Source organism: Vicia villosa, linkage group LG4, assembly GCF_029867415.1.
Source record: "Vicia villosa cultivar HV-30 ecotype Madison, WI linkage group LG4, Vvil1.0, whole genome shotgun sequence".
NCBI lineage: Eukaryota > Viridiplantae > Streptophyta > Magnoliopsida > Fabales > Fabaceae > Vicia > Vicia villosa.
Genome location: NC_081183.1, coordinates 3655419 through 3672956, shown reverse-complemented (window position 1 = coordinate 3672956; position 17538 = coordinate 3655419). Strand labels below are relative to the sequence as shown.

The 17538-nt window shown below is 32.9% G+C and overlaps 4 protein-coding genes across 4 annotated transcripts in view; 3 read left to right on the top strand and 1 right to left on the bottom strand.

Moving 5' to 3' along the window:
• LOC131594352 (uncharacterized) overlaps window positions 1–17538 on the top strand; it is an 88907-nt gene that overhangs the window by 36029 nt on the left and 35340 nt on the right. The gene's annotated exons all lie outside the window — the stretch shown is intronic.
• Window positions 314–8030, top strand: LOC131594349 (cysteine-rich receptor-like protein kinase 43). Its single transcript, XM_058866454.1, has 6 exons — window positions 314–598; window positions 5509–5543; window positions 6227–6437; window positions 6546–6777; window positions 6864–7014; window positions 7448–8030. The coding sequence occupies exons 1-6, from the start codon at window positions 421–423 to the stop codon at window positions 7805–7807; spliced, it is 1167 nt and encodes a 388-aa protein (XP_058722437.1). The 5' UTR covers window positions 314–420; the 3' UTR covers window positions 7808–8030.
• LOC131594353 (small ribosomal subunit protein eS7-like) lies at window positions 8599–10752 on the bottom strand. Its single transcript, XM_058866458.1, has 6 exons — window positions 10672–10752; window positions 10002–10084; window positions 9846–9919; window positions 9637–9760; window positions 9110–9292; window positions 8599–8893 (listed from the first exon to the last, which is right to left on the bottom strand). Exons 2-6 carry the CDS (start codon window positions 10074–10076, stop codon window positions 8774–8776), a joined length of 576 nt encoding a protein of 191 aa, XP_058722441.1. The 5' UTR covers window positions 10077–10084; window positions 10672–10752; the 3' UTR covers window positions 8599–8773.
• LOC131594944 (uncharacterized) lies at window positions 12828–16337 on the top strand. Its single transcript, XM_058867142.1, has 4 exons — window positions 12828–15103; window positions 15184–15489; window positions 15582–15669; window positions 15747–16337. The coding sequence occupies exons 1-4, from the start codon at window positions 12828–12830 to the stop codon at window positions 16335–16337; spliced, it is 3261 nt and encodes a 1086-aa protein (XP_058723125.1).

The following is a 17538-nucleotide window of genomic DNA, read 5'->3' as shown; positions in this document are numbered from 1 at the left end:
AGGACACGCGGGCATTTTATGAATGAAAAAAGTCAATTGTTGATACAATTATTCTCATACATTCTTCAACGTAAATTCTATATATATCATGACAACTACAACCTGAAAAATTCAATTAATATTTATATGACAATTATCATTTAAGACATTTATTTTTCTCTTAATTCATATATATCGACTTTGCGCGACCCGTGCGCACGCACGGGTCCTTTACTAGTTATTAACAATAAACTAAATTAGGACTGCAATTTATAGTATAGGTTAAATTAAAAAATGGTACTGTACATACTAATAAACCAACAAGAACCTTGATTAAGTAGTACTAATTGAATTCGAATACATTGATTCTAATTCTATTCTATAGCGTGTGTTAATTTCTGCTTCCTTCTCCAAATTCGCGTTGACTTTTCCTTTGACTTTATGTCCTTCTTCTCCAGCCTCTGCGCCTGCCTGCAGAGACGGCTGAAGAAGGGCGCCACAGCCTCCGACGACGAAGCCGATGACGATAAAGATACCATCGACGCCGGTGACTCTTCCGACCTCTTGTTCGACCTTCATACTCTTCAACTCGCCACCAATTTCTTCTCTGAGCTTAATCTGTTGGTTATTATTATTATTATTGTTATATTTGTTTATTGTATCTTTGTTAGGGTAATTCGGTCTTTTCTAACTTTTAGTATTTATACTCTGGTGTAACCCTTACTCTTCAGTTTTTGTTCATTCTATTGAAACCCTAAGCTAAAGGGTGTTTTTCCTTTTTCTATGTTTACATATGTTCACTATTGTTAACATGGTATCAAAGAGCTTGGTTTGATTTCGGATCTACCGCGAAGTGGTACACATATTTGTTCGTTGCCGATTTGTTGGAGTATTGACGGTACTGTTTCAATTGAATTTGACGGTTTCATTTGTTCCTGTAGTGTGTTGGCTAGTCGTCAATTTTATCCTTTTCCTCGTTGAAGCTTTGCCAATTTTCTTCTTGATACAGTACAAAAATTCAACGTGGTAGGTGGAAAAACAACTTGGTGGTATACCTATTCAATAGAGAATCCTTATTTCTTATACAGTGAAAAAAAAATTGATTCTTTTTGGATCACTTTTATTTAATTTATTTTTACTTAATTGTGGTGTTTTTGGTTATCTCATAGTTAAATACAATGAGTCATGATAAAGATGATTCTCTTCAATCTATTAGTGTTCAACTCAATGGAGAAAATTATTCTTATTGGAATTACGTAATGAAAAATTTTTTGAAAGGAAAAAGGATGTGGAGTTATGTTGATGGAACCTTTGTTAAACCTACGGATAAAAAGGATGAAGCAAAATATGCAAAAGAGTTGGAAACATGGGATGTCAATAATTCTAAGATTCTTACTTGGATCAATAATTCTGTTTCTCAGTCAATAGGAGTGCAACTAGCAAAATATGATACTGCTAAGGAGGTTTGGGACCATTTGAAACGTTTGTATGCTCAATCTAATTTTGCAAAACGGTACCAGCTGGAGAGTGATATTAGAGCTCTCAAACAGAATAATATGACCATTCAGGAATTCTATTCAACTATGAGTAATTTGTGGGATCAGTTGGCTCTTATGGAATCGTCTGAATTAAAAGTGGTCAAAGCATACACTGATCAAAGAGAAGAGCAACGTTTGGTTCAATTTCTGATGGCGCTTAGGGATGATTTTGAGGGACTTCGTGGGGGTATTCTACATCGTAATCCACTTCCTAATGTTGATTCAGTTTTTAATGAATTGTTGGCAGAAGAAATTAGACTCAAGTCTCACTCCAATTTGATTCCAGATAAAGGAGTTCTCTCCACTCCTCCAACTGTTTTTGCTGCTCCAGTTTACAAAGGAAAACCTCAAGGTAGAATTGGGCTTGGTATTGATGAATGTGCTTTTTGTAAGGAGAAAGGTCATTGGAAAGCTCAATGTCCCAAATTGTTGAAAGGAAATAAGAAAAATTTCAAACATCCATCATCCAATGTGGCTACTGCTGCTCCTCCTACCATTGGTTCTAGTTCTGAGCATGTATATCCATCTGAGACTACTTCTCAACTATCTGATATTGCAGAGCAACTCCAAAAGCTTTTTGCCACTCAGTCTCGTGCCATGTCTGCCTCCTCTATTAAAGGTTTGAACTCTTCTTGTTTGCCAGGTATATCTCCTTCCATATGGATTCTTGACTCTGGAGCATCACATCATATGTCATATGATGCAAAATCATTTATGTCCTTGAATACTACACCATCTATGTCAGTTATGACTGCTGATGGCACTCATATGCCATTAGAAGGCATTGGTTCTATCTCCACACCAAATTTGTCATTTTCTAATGTCTATTATATTCCTAACCTCACTTTGAGTCTTGCTTCTGTTAGTCAATTGTGTGATTCTGGTTACTCAGTTATGTTTTCTTCCACTTCTTGTTGTGTGCAGGATCCTCATTCCGGGAGGCTGATTGGGACAGGCCGTAGACAAGGGGGACTTTATATCTTGGATGAGTTGAGAGTCCCAGATACTGCAGCCTCAACCTCTACTTCCACAGCTGATTTATTATCTTCTTTTCGTTTAAATTCTTCGTCTTCTAGTTTTTATTTATGGCATTCCCGTCTTGGACATGTCTCTGCTTCTAGATTAAAGTATTTGGCTTCTACTGGAGCTTTAGGAAAGTTACAAACCAGTGATATCTCAGATTGTTGTGGTTGTAAACTTGCTAAATTTTCAGCTTTACCATTTAATAAAAGTGTTTCCATTTCATATGCACCATTTGACTTAGTTCACTCTGATGTATGGGGTCCATCACCACTTCTTACTAAGGGTGGATCTAGATATTATGTTTCGTTTATTGATGACTATACTCGTTATTGTTGGGTTTATCTTATGAAAAATCGTTCTGAATTTTTTGACATTTACTGTATGTTTCGTGCTATGGTTAAGACTCAACATAATGTTGTTATAAAGTGCTTCCGCTGTGATTTAGGTGGTGAATATACCTCTAATAAATTCTCTGAATTGCTTGCTTTTGATGGTACAATTCATCAAACCTCTTGTACTGATACACCTCAACAAAATGGGGTTGCTGAAAGGAAACACCGTCACATTATGGAGACTGCTCGCTCTCTTTTGTTGTCTGCTTCGGTTCCTAGTGAATTTTGGGGTGAAGCTGTTCTTACTGCTGTTCATGTTATTAATAGAATTCCATCGTCAGTCACATCAGGTTTGTCTCCCTTTGAAAAATTATATAACTTTGTTCCTGATTATTCCTCTTTGAAAGTGTTTGGTTCTACTTGTTTTGTTCTTCGCCCACAAGTAGAACGTAGTAAGTTGTCTTCTCGTTCAGCTATATGTGTTTTTCTTGGTTATGGGGATGGTCAAAAGGGTTATCGTTGTTATGATCCTAGTGCAAAGAAATTGTATGTTTCTCGTCACGTTGTTTTTCTTGAACACATTCCTTTTTACTCTCTTTCTTCTGATTCTTATATTACTAGTAGTTCGAAACTCACTCATATCGATCCTTTTGGTCAAAATGAAAATATTTCTAGTGATTGTAATTTTGAGAATTGCAGGACTGATACTACTGCTACTCCAGATATTGACATCCCTCTTGTCCCCACGGCTACCCAAGAACCTCCTACGATTGTTGATCCTCCGCCTCTTCGTTATCCCTCTCGTGAGCGTAAGTCTACTCAATTACCTGATTTTGTATATTCAACTTACTCTTCTTCTTTTGCTTCTTTTCTAACCTCTATACACAGTTTGTCTGAGCCCTCTTCCTATAAAGAGGCTATTCTTGACCCTCTTTGGCAGCAGGCTATGACAGAAGAACTTTCTGCTCTGCATAAAACAGATACTTGGGAATTAGTACCTCTTCCTCCTGGAAAACGTGCTATTGGGTCTCGGTGGATATACAAGATCAAAACTAAGTCTGATGGGTCAGTTGAGCGATACAAAGCACGACTTGTTGCTAAGGGATTCTCTCAACAATATGGTATGGATTATGAAGAAACATTTGCTCCTGTTGCTAAAATGACTACTATTCGCACTCTTATTGCAGTTGCATCTATTCGTCAGTGGCATATTTATCAAATGGATGTTAAAAATGCATTTCTAAATGGCGATCTTCAAGAGGAAGTTTATATGGTACCTCCACAAGGTGTTTCTCATAATCAAGGGGAAGTATGTAAGTTGAAGAAAGCATTATATGGTCTGAAACAAGCTCCACGAGCTTGGTTTGAGAAGTTTACCACTGTGATTACATCTATTGGCTTTAGCTCTAGTGATCATGATTCTGCGTTGTTTGTCAAAACCACTTGTCACGGTCGTATTTTACTTTCATTATATGTTGATGATATGATTATTACAGGTGATGATATGGATGGAATTAATGATTTGAAATTACAGTTGGCCAAACAATTTGAGATGAAGGACTTAGGCACTCTTCGCTACTTCTTAGGCATTGAAGTTGCCTACTCTCCTAGAGGTTATCTTCTCTCTCAATCCAAGTATATTGCCAACATTCTTGATCAAAGTCGCCTTTCTGATACCAAAGTAGCAGATAGTCCTCTTGAGTTGAATGTGAAATATGCTCTATCTGATGGTGTTCCCCTTCCAGATCCCACCTTATATCGTACATTGGTTGGCAGTTTGGTGTATCTTACAATTACTAGACCAGATATTGCTTATGCTGTGCATGTTGTTAGTCAGTTTGTTGTCTCTCCTACTACATTGCATTGGGCAGTTGTTCTTCGCATATGTCGTTATCTTCGTGGAACCCAATTTCAGAGCCTTCTTTTTCCCTCATCGTCATCATTGGAACTACGTGCTTATTCTGATGCTGATTGGGCCGGAGACCCCACGAATCGTAAGTCTACTACAGGATTTTGTGTCTTTCTTGGAGACTCTCTTATTTCTTGGAAGAGTAAGAAACAAGATATTGTATCTCGTTCTTCTACAGAAGCTGAGTATCGTGCTATGGCATCCACCACTACTGAAATAGTTTGGTTGCGTTGGTTACTTTCTGATATGGGTGTCACTCTTTCTAAACCAACTCCTATGTATTGTGATAACAAAAGTGCTGTTCAAATTGCCCACAACTCTGTCTTTCATGAACGAACCAAACATATTGAGATTGATTGTCACTTCACTCGTCATCATCTTCAGCACGGGACAATTACTCTACCGTTCGTCTCGTCCGCTCTACAGATTGCTGATTTGTTTACGAAGACGCATTCCATTAAACGTTTTCGTTTTTTGATTGACAAACTCTCGATGCTCTCTGCTAATGCATCTTGAGTTTGAGGGGAGATGTTGGTTATTATTATTATTATTGTTATATTTGTTTATTGTATCTTTGTTAGGGTAATTCGGTCTTTTCTAACTTTTAGTATTTATACTCTGGTGTAACCCTTACTCTTCAGTTTTTGTTCATTCTATTGAAACCCTAAGCTAAAGGGTGTTTTTCCTTTTTCTATGTTTACATATGTTCACTATTGTTAACATAATCAACTTGGTCGTGGAGGCTTTGGTCCTGTTTTCAAGGTTACTTTTTTTTGAATTTTTCTTTTATCAGTATACATCAAAGATAGTTTAATTGTTAATGTTAATAGTAATAATGATGAGGAATAGTTTAATTGTATTTGTGATGAAGATGATGCATTAGAATTGAATTGAAGTTCACATTACTTTTGGGATTAATGAGATATTAAGTTAAGGGAAGTAACAAATTTATCATTGTTATTATGCATTGCAAATTGTAATCAATGGAACCAAATTTATCATCCTTTTAAGGACTCGGGAAGAGATGATGTGGGGTTTTGGATGAAACTGAGGGTTCAAATTAGTTGATTGTGTGAATCCATGTTGACATGACTGCAGAAAATCGAAATTCGTAATTTAGGCTTTTGCTCCAATATTTTAATTGCAGTCAAGGTTACAATTCTATGTATTTCAGAAATTTTGGACGAATGCAACTGAGTTGATTGTAGAGACTAACTATTTACTTGTCTCATACTGCAAATCTGCAATTGTGGTTGAGGATTGCAACAAAATCATGTTATGGATGGCTTGCTTTTATGCAGTTGATCTTCTTAAACTGTCTATAGCACATTTGAAAACAAAATAAAGGATAGGAGGAGAAAATTAAGATATTTGGAGCTTACAGTTTACAAATTTTCTTTTTCTCAGAACACAAATTTCACTAAATTATGCGTGTTTTTCTGCAGGGATTGATGCCAAATGGTGAAGAAGTGGCTATTAAAAAGCTGTCATTGGAATCTAGACAAGGAATTAGAGAATTTACAAACGAAGTTCGGCTATTACTAAGAATCCAGCACAAGAATTTAGTCACTTTACTAGGTTGTTGTGCAGAAGGACCCGAAAAAATGCTTGTCTATGAGTATCTACCAAACAAAAGTCTTGATCACTTTTTGTTCGGTATTGAAAACAACTTCATTGAGGAACATGCCACAATTCTTTTTTTCCTATGTTTTGTGATTGCTTCTGAAAAATAATTGACAACAGTTATATATAATGTTCTTTTAGATAAAAAGAGGTCATTGGATTGGACGACACGGTTTCGAATAGTTACCGGTATCACAAGAGGACTTCTCTACCTGCATGAAGAGGCCCCAGAGAGAATTATTCACAGAGACATTAAAGCTAGTAACATATTGCTGGATGAGAAATTAAATCCGAAAATTTCAGACTTCGGTTTGGCAAGGCTGTTTCCTGGAGAGGACACTCATGTGCAGACATTTAGGATTTCCGGTACACAGTGAGTAGTTTTGTTTTGTCACTTGCTGTTTTTTGTTATTGTCATGTAGAAATCCTTATGTTTTTTTTTTGTTTGATGAATCTCAGTGGTTACATGGCTCCTGAATATGCATTGCGCGGATATCTTTCTGTAAAGACTGATGTTTTTAGTTATGGAGTCTTGGTGTTGGAAATAATTAGTGGGAGAAAAAACCATGATGTGAATCTTGGTACAGAAAAAGCAGATCTCCTAAGCTATGTAAGTTTATTCCAAAAAAGGCATTAGAGAAAATTAAGTATGGACTTGTTATTTTCATGAGCTGAGATTCATGTAATAAATTAATGATCAGCTGCTGTAATATGTAGAAAAATAGAAAATAGGTAAACTCTACTTCCGCGAACCTATACTTAAAAATAATTTTGAAGTTTACCGAAAACATGTCGCCTTCCGTTAGTAGAAGTTCTTGATCCTCCTTGTGCTCAAGGCTGAAACACTGACTTGAAGTTCTTGATCCTCCTTGTGCTCAAGGCTGATACACTGACTTGATCAGCATTTGGACGACGCAGATAGACGTAGGCTCTGCTAGACTGATAGTACCATCTTAGGTTACATGAAACATGAAACTTTGTTACCAGTGTGACAATTTATTTCATGGTCTTACAATGTTGTTTATTTCTTAACTTATTTGTAGGCATGGAAGCTTTATCAAGGAGGGAAGACAATGGATTTAATAGACCAGAGCATCGGTAAATACAACGGTGACGAGGCTGCAATGTGCATTCAGCTAGGTTTATTATGCTGTCAGGCAAGTGTAGTGGAGAGACCTGACATGAATTCAGTTCATCTAATGCTATCAAGTGATTCATTCACTTTGCCAAGACCAAGTAAACCAGGACTTCAGGGTCGTGTAGGAAAGTGGACTACAACCTCCACTTCTGCTTTGACCAATACTAATGCCAGTAGTGCAACAAGAGCCTCAGGTGGTAGTAGTTTTGTAGAGGATTATTCTAGAAATTCTATCTCTACTTCTTCTTTTGATGAAGGGAGATAGATAAACTACATTCATAGAATGTATTTAGGATTCTATATTTATTTTAAGGGTATTCTTTTGTAAAATTATATTTCTCCTATATACTAGCTTGTGGATAGACAATTCTTTTCTTTTAATATGAACACTTTCATTTAGTCTAATCTGAAAGACAGAATTAATATACACGGAAACATAGTATCAATCAAGGTTTGTGAAGCATTTTGTAATGAAATTCTCACATTAGAGATGAGTTTTTTTGGTAAGAAATCTTGAATTAGTTATGAAACTAACTGCTTATCTTGCAGCTTACAGATTTTTCAATAACGAAATTCTCACACATTAGAGATGAGTTTTTTTTGTAGGATATCTTGAATTAGTTATGAAACTAACTGCTTAACTTGCAGCTTAAAGCTCTCCGATCAAATGTGATTTTTCTTTCAACTAGATATAGATAACATCTTTATGTTGTTAAGTACAATCAATTGTTTCATAATGCGAACAGTCATCATAATTTTTCCTAAAATTAAGCATGAGAAAATAAATTTTGATAATTTCTTATGCGAAACCAAATACACCTGTGGTAGGTACAACTCCAACCAGTCTTCTTTTGTTGAAGCTGATTCCAACGTAAATACATCTTTTGTAGGCAGTCCAAGCAACTTAAATTGTTTTTAGCATATTTGAATTTGATCCAAGCTCATAATTAGTTGTTAAAAATAAATCTTTTGTTACATATAAATTTGTTATAACAACTTATTTGTGTTTGCTTCCGAAACAAAATAGACAGACACTAAATAAAATTCAGAAAGTAATTTCAATCAGATAAATATATCAAAAGCTACATTGCTTAACTAGGCCACAAAATACTTTTTAAAGTCACCAAACAAAATTCAGAATTAAAGGCAACTTAAACAAAATTTAACTGGCAGCATCCATCATATGCAGTTCATGAAGCAAATTCAAAACTGGGAAACAGAAGCTAAGAATCTAAGCCTCGGTAATGGGATACTCAAACACAACATCTTTGCCAGACAATTTCCTATAAACTGCAGAAAATGTCTCCAACTTGTACTCAGTGTTGTTTCTCTCCTTGGGGTCCAAAAACACCTGCATAAGAGGAAACAAATTCAGGCAAAACAAAAAGACAAAATATTTATATTTTGAATGTACATAACAAACAGACTTGTCAACACAAACCCAACCGCATGTGTTTCATTTGCAGGCTAAATCCCATATTAGATTAGATAGAGTTAATTTTAATCTTTATTGATTGATCACGAGAAATTTTTGGAAATTAGTTGCATGTTACAATAGTCTTTTTACCTTCATGATCTTGGATCCATCAACTCGGTACCTAATTCTTTTCCCAACAATCTCAGCAGGCAATACAACATCCTCCAGCATTGCCTCATGGACAGCAGTGAGTGTTCTGCTGCGGGGGCGCTGAGCAGCTGAACCCTTCTTTGGGGGTCTTACAATTCTCCTGGTGGCAATCAGGATTACGTCCTACAAGTCAAAAGTTTAGTTAGTATACACAATAGAATGAAGCATCACACAAAGAATCGTGAATACACAAGGTTCAAGGCTAAAGTTACTGTATCATCACATTAAAAAACATTGCAGCTTGATTAATTTCAGCTTTATAGATTGACTAGAACTGCTCCATCTAAAGATTAATGCAATTTAAATACCAAGGAGGCATGCAAGATATGAAAAACAAATTGAAACTCAGTGGTTAACAGAAATTGAACCAAAATAAATTGGCAGAGAGTAGCGATAAGAGAAGTTTGAAAGAACAAAGGGCAATCTTATAAATTTACAAAAAACAAATGTATATAAAACTGTCTTACCTTGCCGCTAAATTTCTTCTCAAGCTCCCTAACAAGCCTGACATGAATTTTGCGGAAACCCTTCCTCAATCTGTATGGGACATGAATAACAACAGCCTTGCGGTTGCCAGAAACATCAACTTGGCTGTAGATGAATATGGAAAATAGCATCTATAAGACAAAGAGAAAACACATGTAAACTCAAACAAACAACACAAAAACAGACTCACACTGCAGAGTTTATGTATAAATCTTTCAACTCGCTCTTCAACTCATGGTTGGTGTTTTCAAGATCAAACAATGCCTGCATCAACATATTTCAAACAATAAATATTTTATATTCCGTAACTGAGAAACTTATCAACAACCACAGAAACAGCAATAACCTGTCCAACTGATTCCTCAAATTCAGTTGGCTCGGCACCCTTGTCCTTGCTGATTTTCTTCCTTGAAGTGAACATCTTGACAACTGTGGACACAGAAGAAACAATAAACTTTCAACTATTAATAATCTTTCAACATGCAAATATCAAAACAAAAAGTAAATCTTAATCAGCAAGTTCATCACAAATGCTACATTGATATTAAAACAATAAACAATTTCATCACATAACATCTCCCATATCATATGCACCAACAAAACCAACATATCAACATGGAGTACATAACAAACCTAATGTTACAGCCAAATTTACAGAATCACTCACAAATTCCAAAATCAGATTGAAAACAGAATAACACTACATCACAATTAACCCTAAGATTCAAGTGCTTCGTGCAAGATTATACATCAACAACACCAATTAATTACACATAATCATAAGTGCAAAAAAGTGATAAAATGCAACAACAACAACAACAAAAAAAAAAAACTTTTTTCTTCAAAACCTAGATCCCTAACCCTAAAACCTCAAAAAAAAAAAAAGTCAAAATGTAAACAGAATAATCAATCGAACTATAATCAAATCATTTGTAACAAAAATCGAAAAATAGAATTTTGATTCCAGTGAAGAATGATTCATGATGAGAAATCGAAAAGGGGTGATGGAATTGTACCTTAGCTGAAGAAGGTTGAAATCAAAGGCCTCTGTTGTGACTGAGTGTAATGAAGCAGAAACCCTAGAGGCGGAGTGAGGTTCTGTTGTTTGGTTTATAAAGATTGGTTGTTATGTATCAATCTATCCTGGCCGTTCGATTAGTTTACCTTCGTTTTTTTGTTGTTGACAGAATTACCCTTGATGAAGAGAAGCTCTATAGCGGACCCAAAGTAACTGGAGAACCGGTTCGGATAAGCTGGCTGAACCGGAGAACCGGAAACGGAGAAACAATTGGTTCGAACCGGTTATTTGATTGGTCATTTAATTAAACCAATGAAAAATTGCCACAATTGAGACATTTTTGCAAATGAGATGATTTAATATTTGCTCTCTTTTTACTTTTTAAATGTCTTAGAAAATAGTTCTTAGAAATTAAAATTAGATACAAGTATCTTAATCCCACACATATAAATAAAAATAAAATAACATGGACTTTAATATCTATCGAATGAGAAAATTATATGTTTTAGAAATTTCATTCACTACAAGAATATATAGTTTTTGCTACGACTTTATTCCAACCATTTAAAGACTGTTGGGAAATATAATGATTTAGGAGAGAGTGCTGCTATAAAATACCATGATAACTCACTTTTGGTAGATGCACATATTAAAAATAATAAATAAATAAATAAATTCAAAAATCAAAAGACCACGTTATGTGGACATGGTAGTTGGAGGAGAGAGATTATCATTCAGTTTTTTATATTTATGACGTCACTTTTTTCTAAAAAATGGTTCTTCCCATAAATCAAGTATCTAAAATTTTATTCAATACATATTATTATGCTAAATAATAGTGAATCGGTTTCAATCAAAATAAATAATACTAATTAATAGTGAATTAGCGTTAAAACTTAACTGCCTATTCATCAATTCGCCTTTAAATAGGAACTTGAAATTTTATTCAATTCATCTTAATTGTAGATCGGCACTAAAATCTCAACTCAATAGGTAATTATGGAGAGAAAAAAGGAGACAAGTAAACCGCAAATTTATTTATAAATGCATTCTTGTGTTATTATTTTTTGTGCTAAATAAAACTAGCTTTGATATGGTTCTTTTAACTCGATAATTCAAGAGTACGACGCAAAAATTTCATTCCACTTACGCTTATCAGGTATGATGTTTTTGCACTCAATAAAATTAGAAATTTTGATTTTTTACTTTTTTTTATTCATAACTTTAACAGTTACATAATTTTTAGCCTAAGAATTTTGATATAAATTATGTTTTTGCATTAGGTAAAATTATTATATATTTAATCATTCAAATTTTGATTTTTTTTACGGAAATTGAATAATAGTTAAATATGTTTTTTGATTTTTTTTGTTGATTAAGTGGAGATGACATTTTCATATAATCATAATTTAGGGAACGAATTACTGATGATAGGATAATGCGGTGCATTACATGTTACTTTAAATCGTATATATTATCTCTTCAAAATTGTTGTTCTTAAAAATATTTGACATTTAAGTTAGAATTTTAAAAAGGGGTCTTAATTTGAATCCATAAATAGTATATCAGTGTGTCAAATCATTAACATGTTATTTTTTTATGAGGTCTTTATATTTCTAACACAATTTATTTTAATTCAGTTTATTATATTTTAATAGATTCTAAATATATTTATCTATATAATATATTTATTATTAATTATTTTTGAATGATTTAGTTATATGTAAAACAATTAAATTTAGTTTAAAACTCTCAAATTCATATCGAATGAGGTTTTTATATCTCTAATACAATTTATTTTTAATTTATTTCAAATATATTTGTCTATATTATATATTTATTATTAATTATTTTTTAATGATTTAGGTATATGTAAAACAATTACATTTAGTTTGAAACTATCAAATTCTAATCCTAGTTGTCTATATGCATAAATTCCCAATACATTACATTAGTATGGAAAAAAAATACTAAAGATAATTATTATTCATTATCTTTTAAAGTCATTAATAAAACAATAGTATAATAATTTTTATTTTTAGGTGAAAATATCCAATTCACAAACATAATGATTAAAATAATTTTTTATTTGTTATATTCTTTTATTAAATAATATATGTTTTTATTTTTTTTCAAGTGGCAGGAATTTTTACAATGACTAAACACGACAAGAGATGGATGAAACTGGAAGATGTGGGTTTACCAGAATATATAAAAGGAATAATTTATTTTCTTGAATTTGCATTTTCTGGACCCAAGCCTAAAACAACAATTAGATGCCCCTGTCGTAAATGCAATAATGTTTTCTTTAAGAACAAAGCAGATGCAAAACAACATTTACTAAGGTGGGGATTTGAACCAAGTTATATAAAATGGGAGTTTCATGGAGAAACATCAGACGATTCATCATCTAGTAACAATGGAGATTCTAAAGATGAAGGTGATGAATTTGATGTCAATCTTGAAATGAGTGATGATGCTCAAACGTACAAAATGCTTCAAGACATGTATCAATCATCATGTGCAAATAGAGATAATGCATTTGATCATCAACCTAGGACTAATGCCTCTGAAGAGCCAAATAAAGATGCTAAAATATTTTATGGATTGTTGAACGATGTTGAACAAAAGTTATATCCTGGTTGTCAAAAGTTCTCAAAGTTATCTTTTATTATGCGTATTTTTCAAATAAAGTGTCTTTATGGGTGGAGCAATACTTCATTTGACTCACTACTACAGCTACTAAATGAGGCGTTTCCTGAAGGTAATGTGATTCCCAACTCAATGTACGAGGTTCGGAAGATTATTAAGGATATTGGACTTGATTATGTTAAGATAGATGCCTGCTCTAATGATTGTATTTTGTATCGAGGAGAATATGAATATCTTAGAGAGTGTCCTATATGTGGTCAAAGTAGATGGAAAACAAATAAGAAGAAAAATGATGTCCCGAATAAAATAGTTCGTTACTTTCCTATCAAACCAAGACTACAAAGATTATTTATGTCTGAAGAAACTACAAAAGACATGATATGGCATAAGAACAAAAGAATCGATGATGGAATATTGAGGCATCCAGCTGACTCTTTGACTTGGAAGAAATTTGACGAAGAACATACATTTTTTGCTTCAGATGCACGTAACATAAGGCTTGGACTAGCATCAGACGGTTTTAACCCTTTCGGTATGATGAGTACTAATTATAGTATGTGGCCTGTGATTTTAATTCCGTATAATGTACCTCCTTGGTTATGCATGAAACAACCAAATTTTATGTTATCGTTGATTATTTCTGGTCCAAAAAGTCCTGGGAATGATATTGATGTTTTTCTTCAACCATTGATTGATGACTTGAAAGACTTATGGAACATAGGTATTGAAACATATGATGCTTCGATGAAACAAAATTTTAAATTGCATGCTGCCTTATTATGGACCATTAATGATTTTCCAGCTTATGGAATGTTGTCTGGGTGGAGTACTAAAGGAGCACTAGCTTGTCCTTGTTGTAATAAAGATACTAGCTCTTGTCGTTTGAGATATGGTTTAAAGCAATCCTACATGGGTCATCGCAGGTTTTTACCTATTAATCACATTTGGCGTAAGAATAAGAGCTCATTTGATAACACAAAGGAGATAAGGTATCCACCAAAACAATTAACTGGAGATGACGTGTTAACACAACTTGAAAATCTTGAACTAGTGACTTTTGGAAAATTTACCAAAAAAAGAAAACGAACTAAAAAGGTAGATCATAATTGGAAGAAAAAAAGTGTATTTTTTGAATTGCCTTATTGGAGGACATTATTACTCAGACATAATTTGGATGTGATGCACATAGAGAAAAATATATGTGAAAGTGTTGTTGGGACATTGTTAGATATTGAAGGTAAAACAAAGGATACATTAAAGTCTCGATTAGATCTGCAAAACATGGGAATCAAAAGACCACTTCATCCTATTTGGAACGGGGATAAATATATAATCCCTCCTGCAAAATACACAATGTCAAAGGTAGAAAAGACTAGGTTTTGTCGTGTCTTAAAGGATGTGAGATTTCCTGATGCTTATGCCTCAAATATCAGTCGTGGGGTAAATGTAGATGAACGGAAGATTTCTGGACTTAAAAGTCACGATTATCATGTTTTGTTTGAGAGAATTATCCCCCTTGTAATAAAAGGGTTGCTCCCAAAAGACGCATGTGATCCATTGATTGAACTATCTTTATTCTTTGGTGATTTATGCTCTAAAGAGTTACAAATGGATGAGTTGAACCGCTTAGATAAAAATATTGCAGTGACTCTTTGTAAGCTAGAACGCATTTTTCCACCTTCTTTTGTTGATGTCATGGTTCATCTACCAATTCACTTGGCGAATGAAGCAAAACTTGGAGGTCCGGTTCAATATAGATGGATGTTTCCTATTGAAAGGTTAGTTTATGTGATATATGTATATTAATCTAATTATTGTTTCTTAATACCTATGATAATATGAATTTCTTTATCATTAGGTTTTTGCGCGTATTAAAAAGTTATGTGCGTAACAAAGCACGCCCAGAAGGTTCTATAGCAGAAGGTTATGTGGCTGAAGAGTGTATGTTGTTTTGTGCCCAATATTTGACAGATATGGATTCTAGATTGAATCGACCGGAAAGATGCATGGATTACTCATGCGACGACTATAATGGATTGTCAGTGTTTGAGAATAATGGTAGACCTATTTGTGGAGAATCTTGGGAGAATATGAGTGTATATCAAATACAACAAGCTCATTTTTATATATTGCAAAATTGTGAAGAAGTCAGACCTTGGATAGAGTAATTATCTTTATTGTCATTTTTTTTTCATTTTTTTATATTTGGTATAATTTTAAATATTTTCATATGTTATAATGTTTAATAATTTACAGGGAACACATGACAATATTGAGAAATGAAAATAGTAGAAATGTGGACAAGAGACACAAAGAGCAGTTTAATAAGTGGTTTGAAAAAGAGGTACACTAAAATAATATTTTTTTAATATTCATTTGTATAAATATTAATGTTACAACATATATCATTTTCAAATGTAGGTTATACAACTACAAAAATTGGGTGATAAGAGGGTTACTAGTCAATTGTTAGCATTAGCAAGAGGTCCAGATTGTCGAGTATGTAATCATAAAGGGTATTTTTTGAATGGTTTCAAATTCCGTACAAAAGATAGTGAGATACATTTAAAAACCCAAAATAGTGGTGTGATAGTACGAGGAGATGAGTTGACAGGAAATGTTGATTATTATGGCGTCATACAAAAAATCACAGAAGTAAGATACATGAATAGAAATTTTGTCATTTTATTTAAATGTGATTGGTTTGAAGCTCCGTCTCAAGGTCGAAATCAAGGTAGGGGATATAAAAAAGATGAATATGGATTTTTTAGTGTTGATATGACAAGGTTATGTTATAGAAATGATCCATTTATCTTAGGTTCTCAAGCCAGATTGGTTTATTATGTAAGACACGGTGACAATGAAAAGTGGCATACAGTGGTCAAAGTAAAACCAAGAAATAGTTTTGATTTGCCATGTGGCGATGACTTGGAACCATACCAACTCAATGAATTAGGTGATACTCACGTACAACTAGATGCAACATTACTGGATCAAGATAATACACTGTAGAGACGACATTAGTGGAATACATTTAGAAGAATCTATTGTTAACAAAGAAAAAGAAACAGTAGACTTAAATAATGTTGATGACATTGACAGTGATATTGAAGATGATCAAGATGAATGTTTCATAGATGAAGAAGATCATCTAGAAAATACAGAATCTGATACAGAGTAAAATGTATTTTTTTTAATTACTTTATTTAATTTTATCTATTTTGGTTACATGTAATTTTTTCCCAAAATTACATAGTGTGTATGTGTGTGTGGCCGCTAGATCAATTCTTTTAACGGTTGAGATTTGACGTTAAATTAAACTTTGACACCTTGGTGTCATTTGATCATATCCCATACACACACACACACACACACATATATATATATATATATATATATATATATATATATATATATATATATATATATATATATATATATATATATATATATATATATATATATATATATATATATTTTTTAATTTATTTTTAATTCACAACTAAATTATTATATACTCTTTATTTATTATTTTAACTATTTAGTTTTGTATATACACATTTAGAGTGTTGTTTCGTTCTTATTTAAAAATGTATCAATTTTATTATTATTATTATTATTATTATTATTATTAATATAAGTGATTGGAATATATGTAAATTATTTATAAGTTGATATATAATATATAAGTACGAGAATGATATAATTATTTTAAAAATAAATAAATAATGAACTTTCTTTTGAAACAAAGTAACGAGAGAGAATATATAAATGTACTTATAGCTGGACCTTTAATTATACTTTGAAAATTGAGGAAAAAAAAACTAATTTAAGATAGATCTAAATAAAAGGAAAGAAGTTGGATAGTGGCTTAGTGGAAGATTATCACAACTGAATTCTTAAACATGTATCACCTATAATTTAGGCGCTATTTTTTTCATTCTAACAAAGGGAAAAAAAACTCCCGCTAATTAAAGGCGCCAACTTTTTTCCCATGGAAAACTTGGATATAAAAATTATTTTAAACAACAATCTCTCATTTGGATACAATCTCTACTTTCCTGCACCATAAATGTCATTATGGAACTGCCAAATCATGATTCAAATTCAATGCATCCAAATTCTACAAGTGCTAGTATTGATTCACTTCAAGAAGGTACAATTATTTGATATTTTCCTCAATTGATGTTTAATGTGCTTTTTCTTTTTACAA

What these genes read in the sequence shown, in the direction of transcription:
- LOC131594349 (XM_058866454.1), top strand. Translation starts at nt 421, where the DNA reads ATGTCCTTCTTCTCCAGCCTCTGCGCCTGCCTGCAGAGACGGCTGAAG. An exon ending in TTTCTTCTCTGAGCTTAATC is followed by an intron (nt 599 to 5,508) that starts TGTTGGTTATTA and finishes GTTAACATAATC; the next exon opens with AACTTGGTCGTGGAGGCTTT. An exon ending in AAGCAGATCTCCTAAGCTAT is followed by an intron (nt 7,015 to 7,447) that starts GTAAGTTTATTC and finishes ACTTATTTGTAG; the next exon opens with GCATGGAAGCTTTATCAAGG.
- LOC131594944 (XM_058867142.1), top strand. Translation starts at nt 12,828, where the DNA reads ATGACTAAACACGACAAGAGATGGATGAAACTGGAAGATGTGGGTTTA. An exon ending in GAAGTCAGACCTTGGATAGA is followed by an intron (nt 15,490 to 15,581) that starts GTAATTATCTTT and finishes AATAATTTACAG; the next exon opens with GGAACACATGACAATATTGA. An exon ending in ATAAGTGGTTTGAAAAAGAG is followed by an intron (nt 15,670 to 15,746) that starts GTACACTAAAAT and finishes TTTCAAATGTAG; the next exon opens with GTTATACAACTACAAAAATT.
- LOC131594353 (XM_058866458.1), bottom strand. Translation starts at nt 10,076, where the DNA reads ATGTTCACTTCAAGGAAGAAAATCAGCAAGGACAAGGGTGCCGAGCCA. An exon ending in TTGAGGAATCAGTTGGACAG is followed by an intron (nt 9,920 to 10,001) that starts GTTATTGCTGTT and finishes ATGTTGATGCAG; the next exon opens with GCATTGTTTGATCTTGAAAA. An exon ending in ATGGATCCAAGATCATGAAG is followed by an intron (nt 8,894 to 9,109) that starts GTAAAAAGACTA and finishes CCTCTTATGCAG; the next exon opens with GTGTTTTTGGACCCCAAGGA.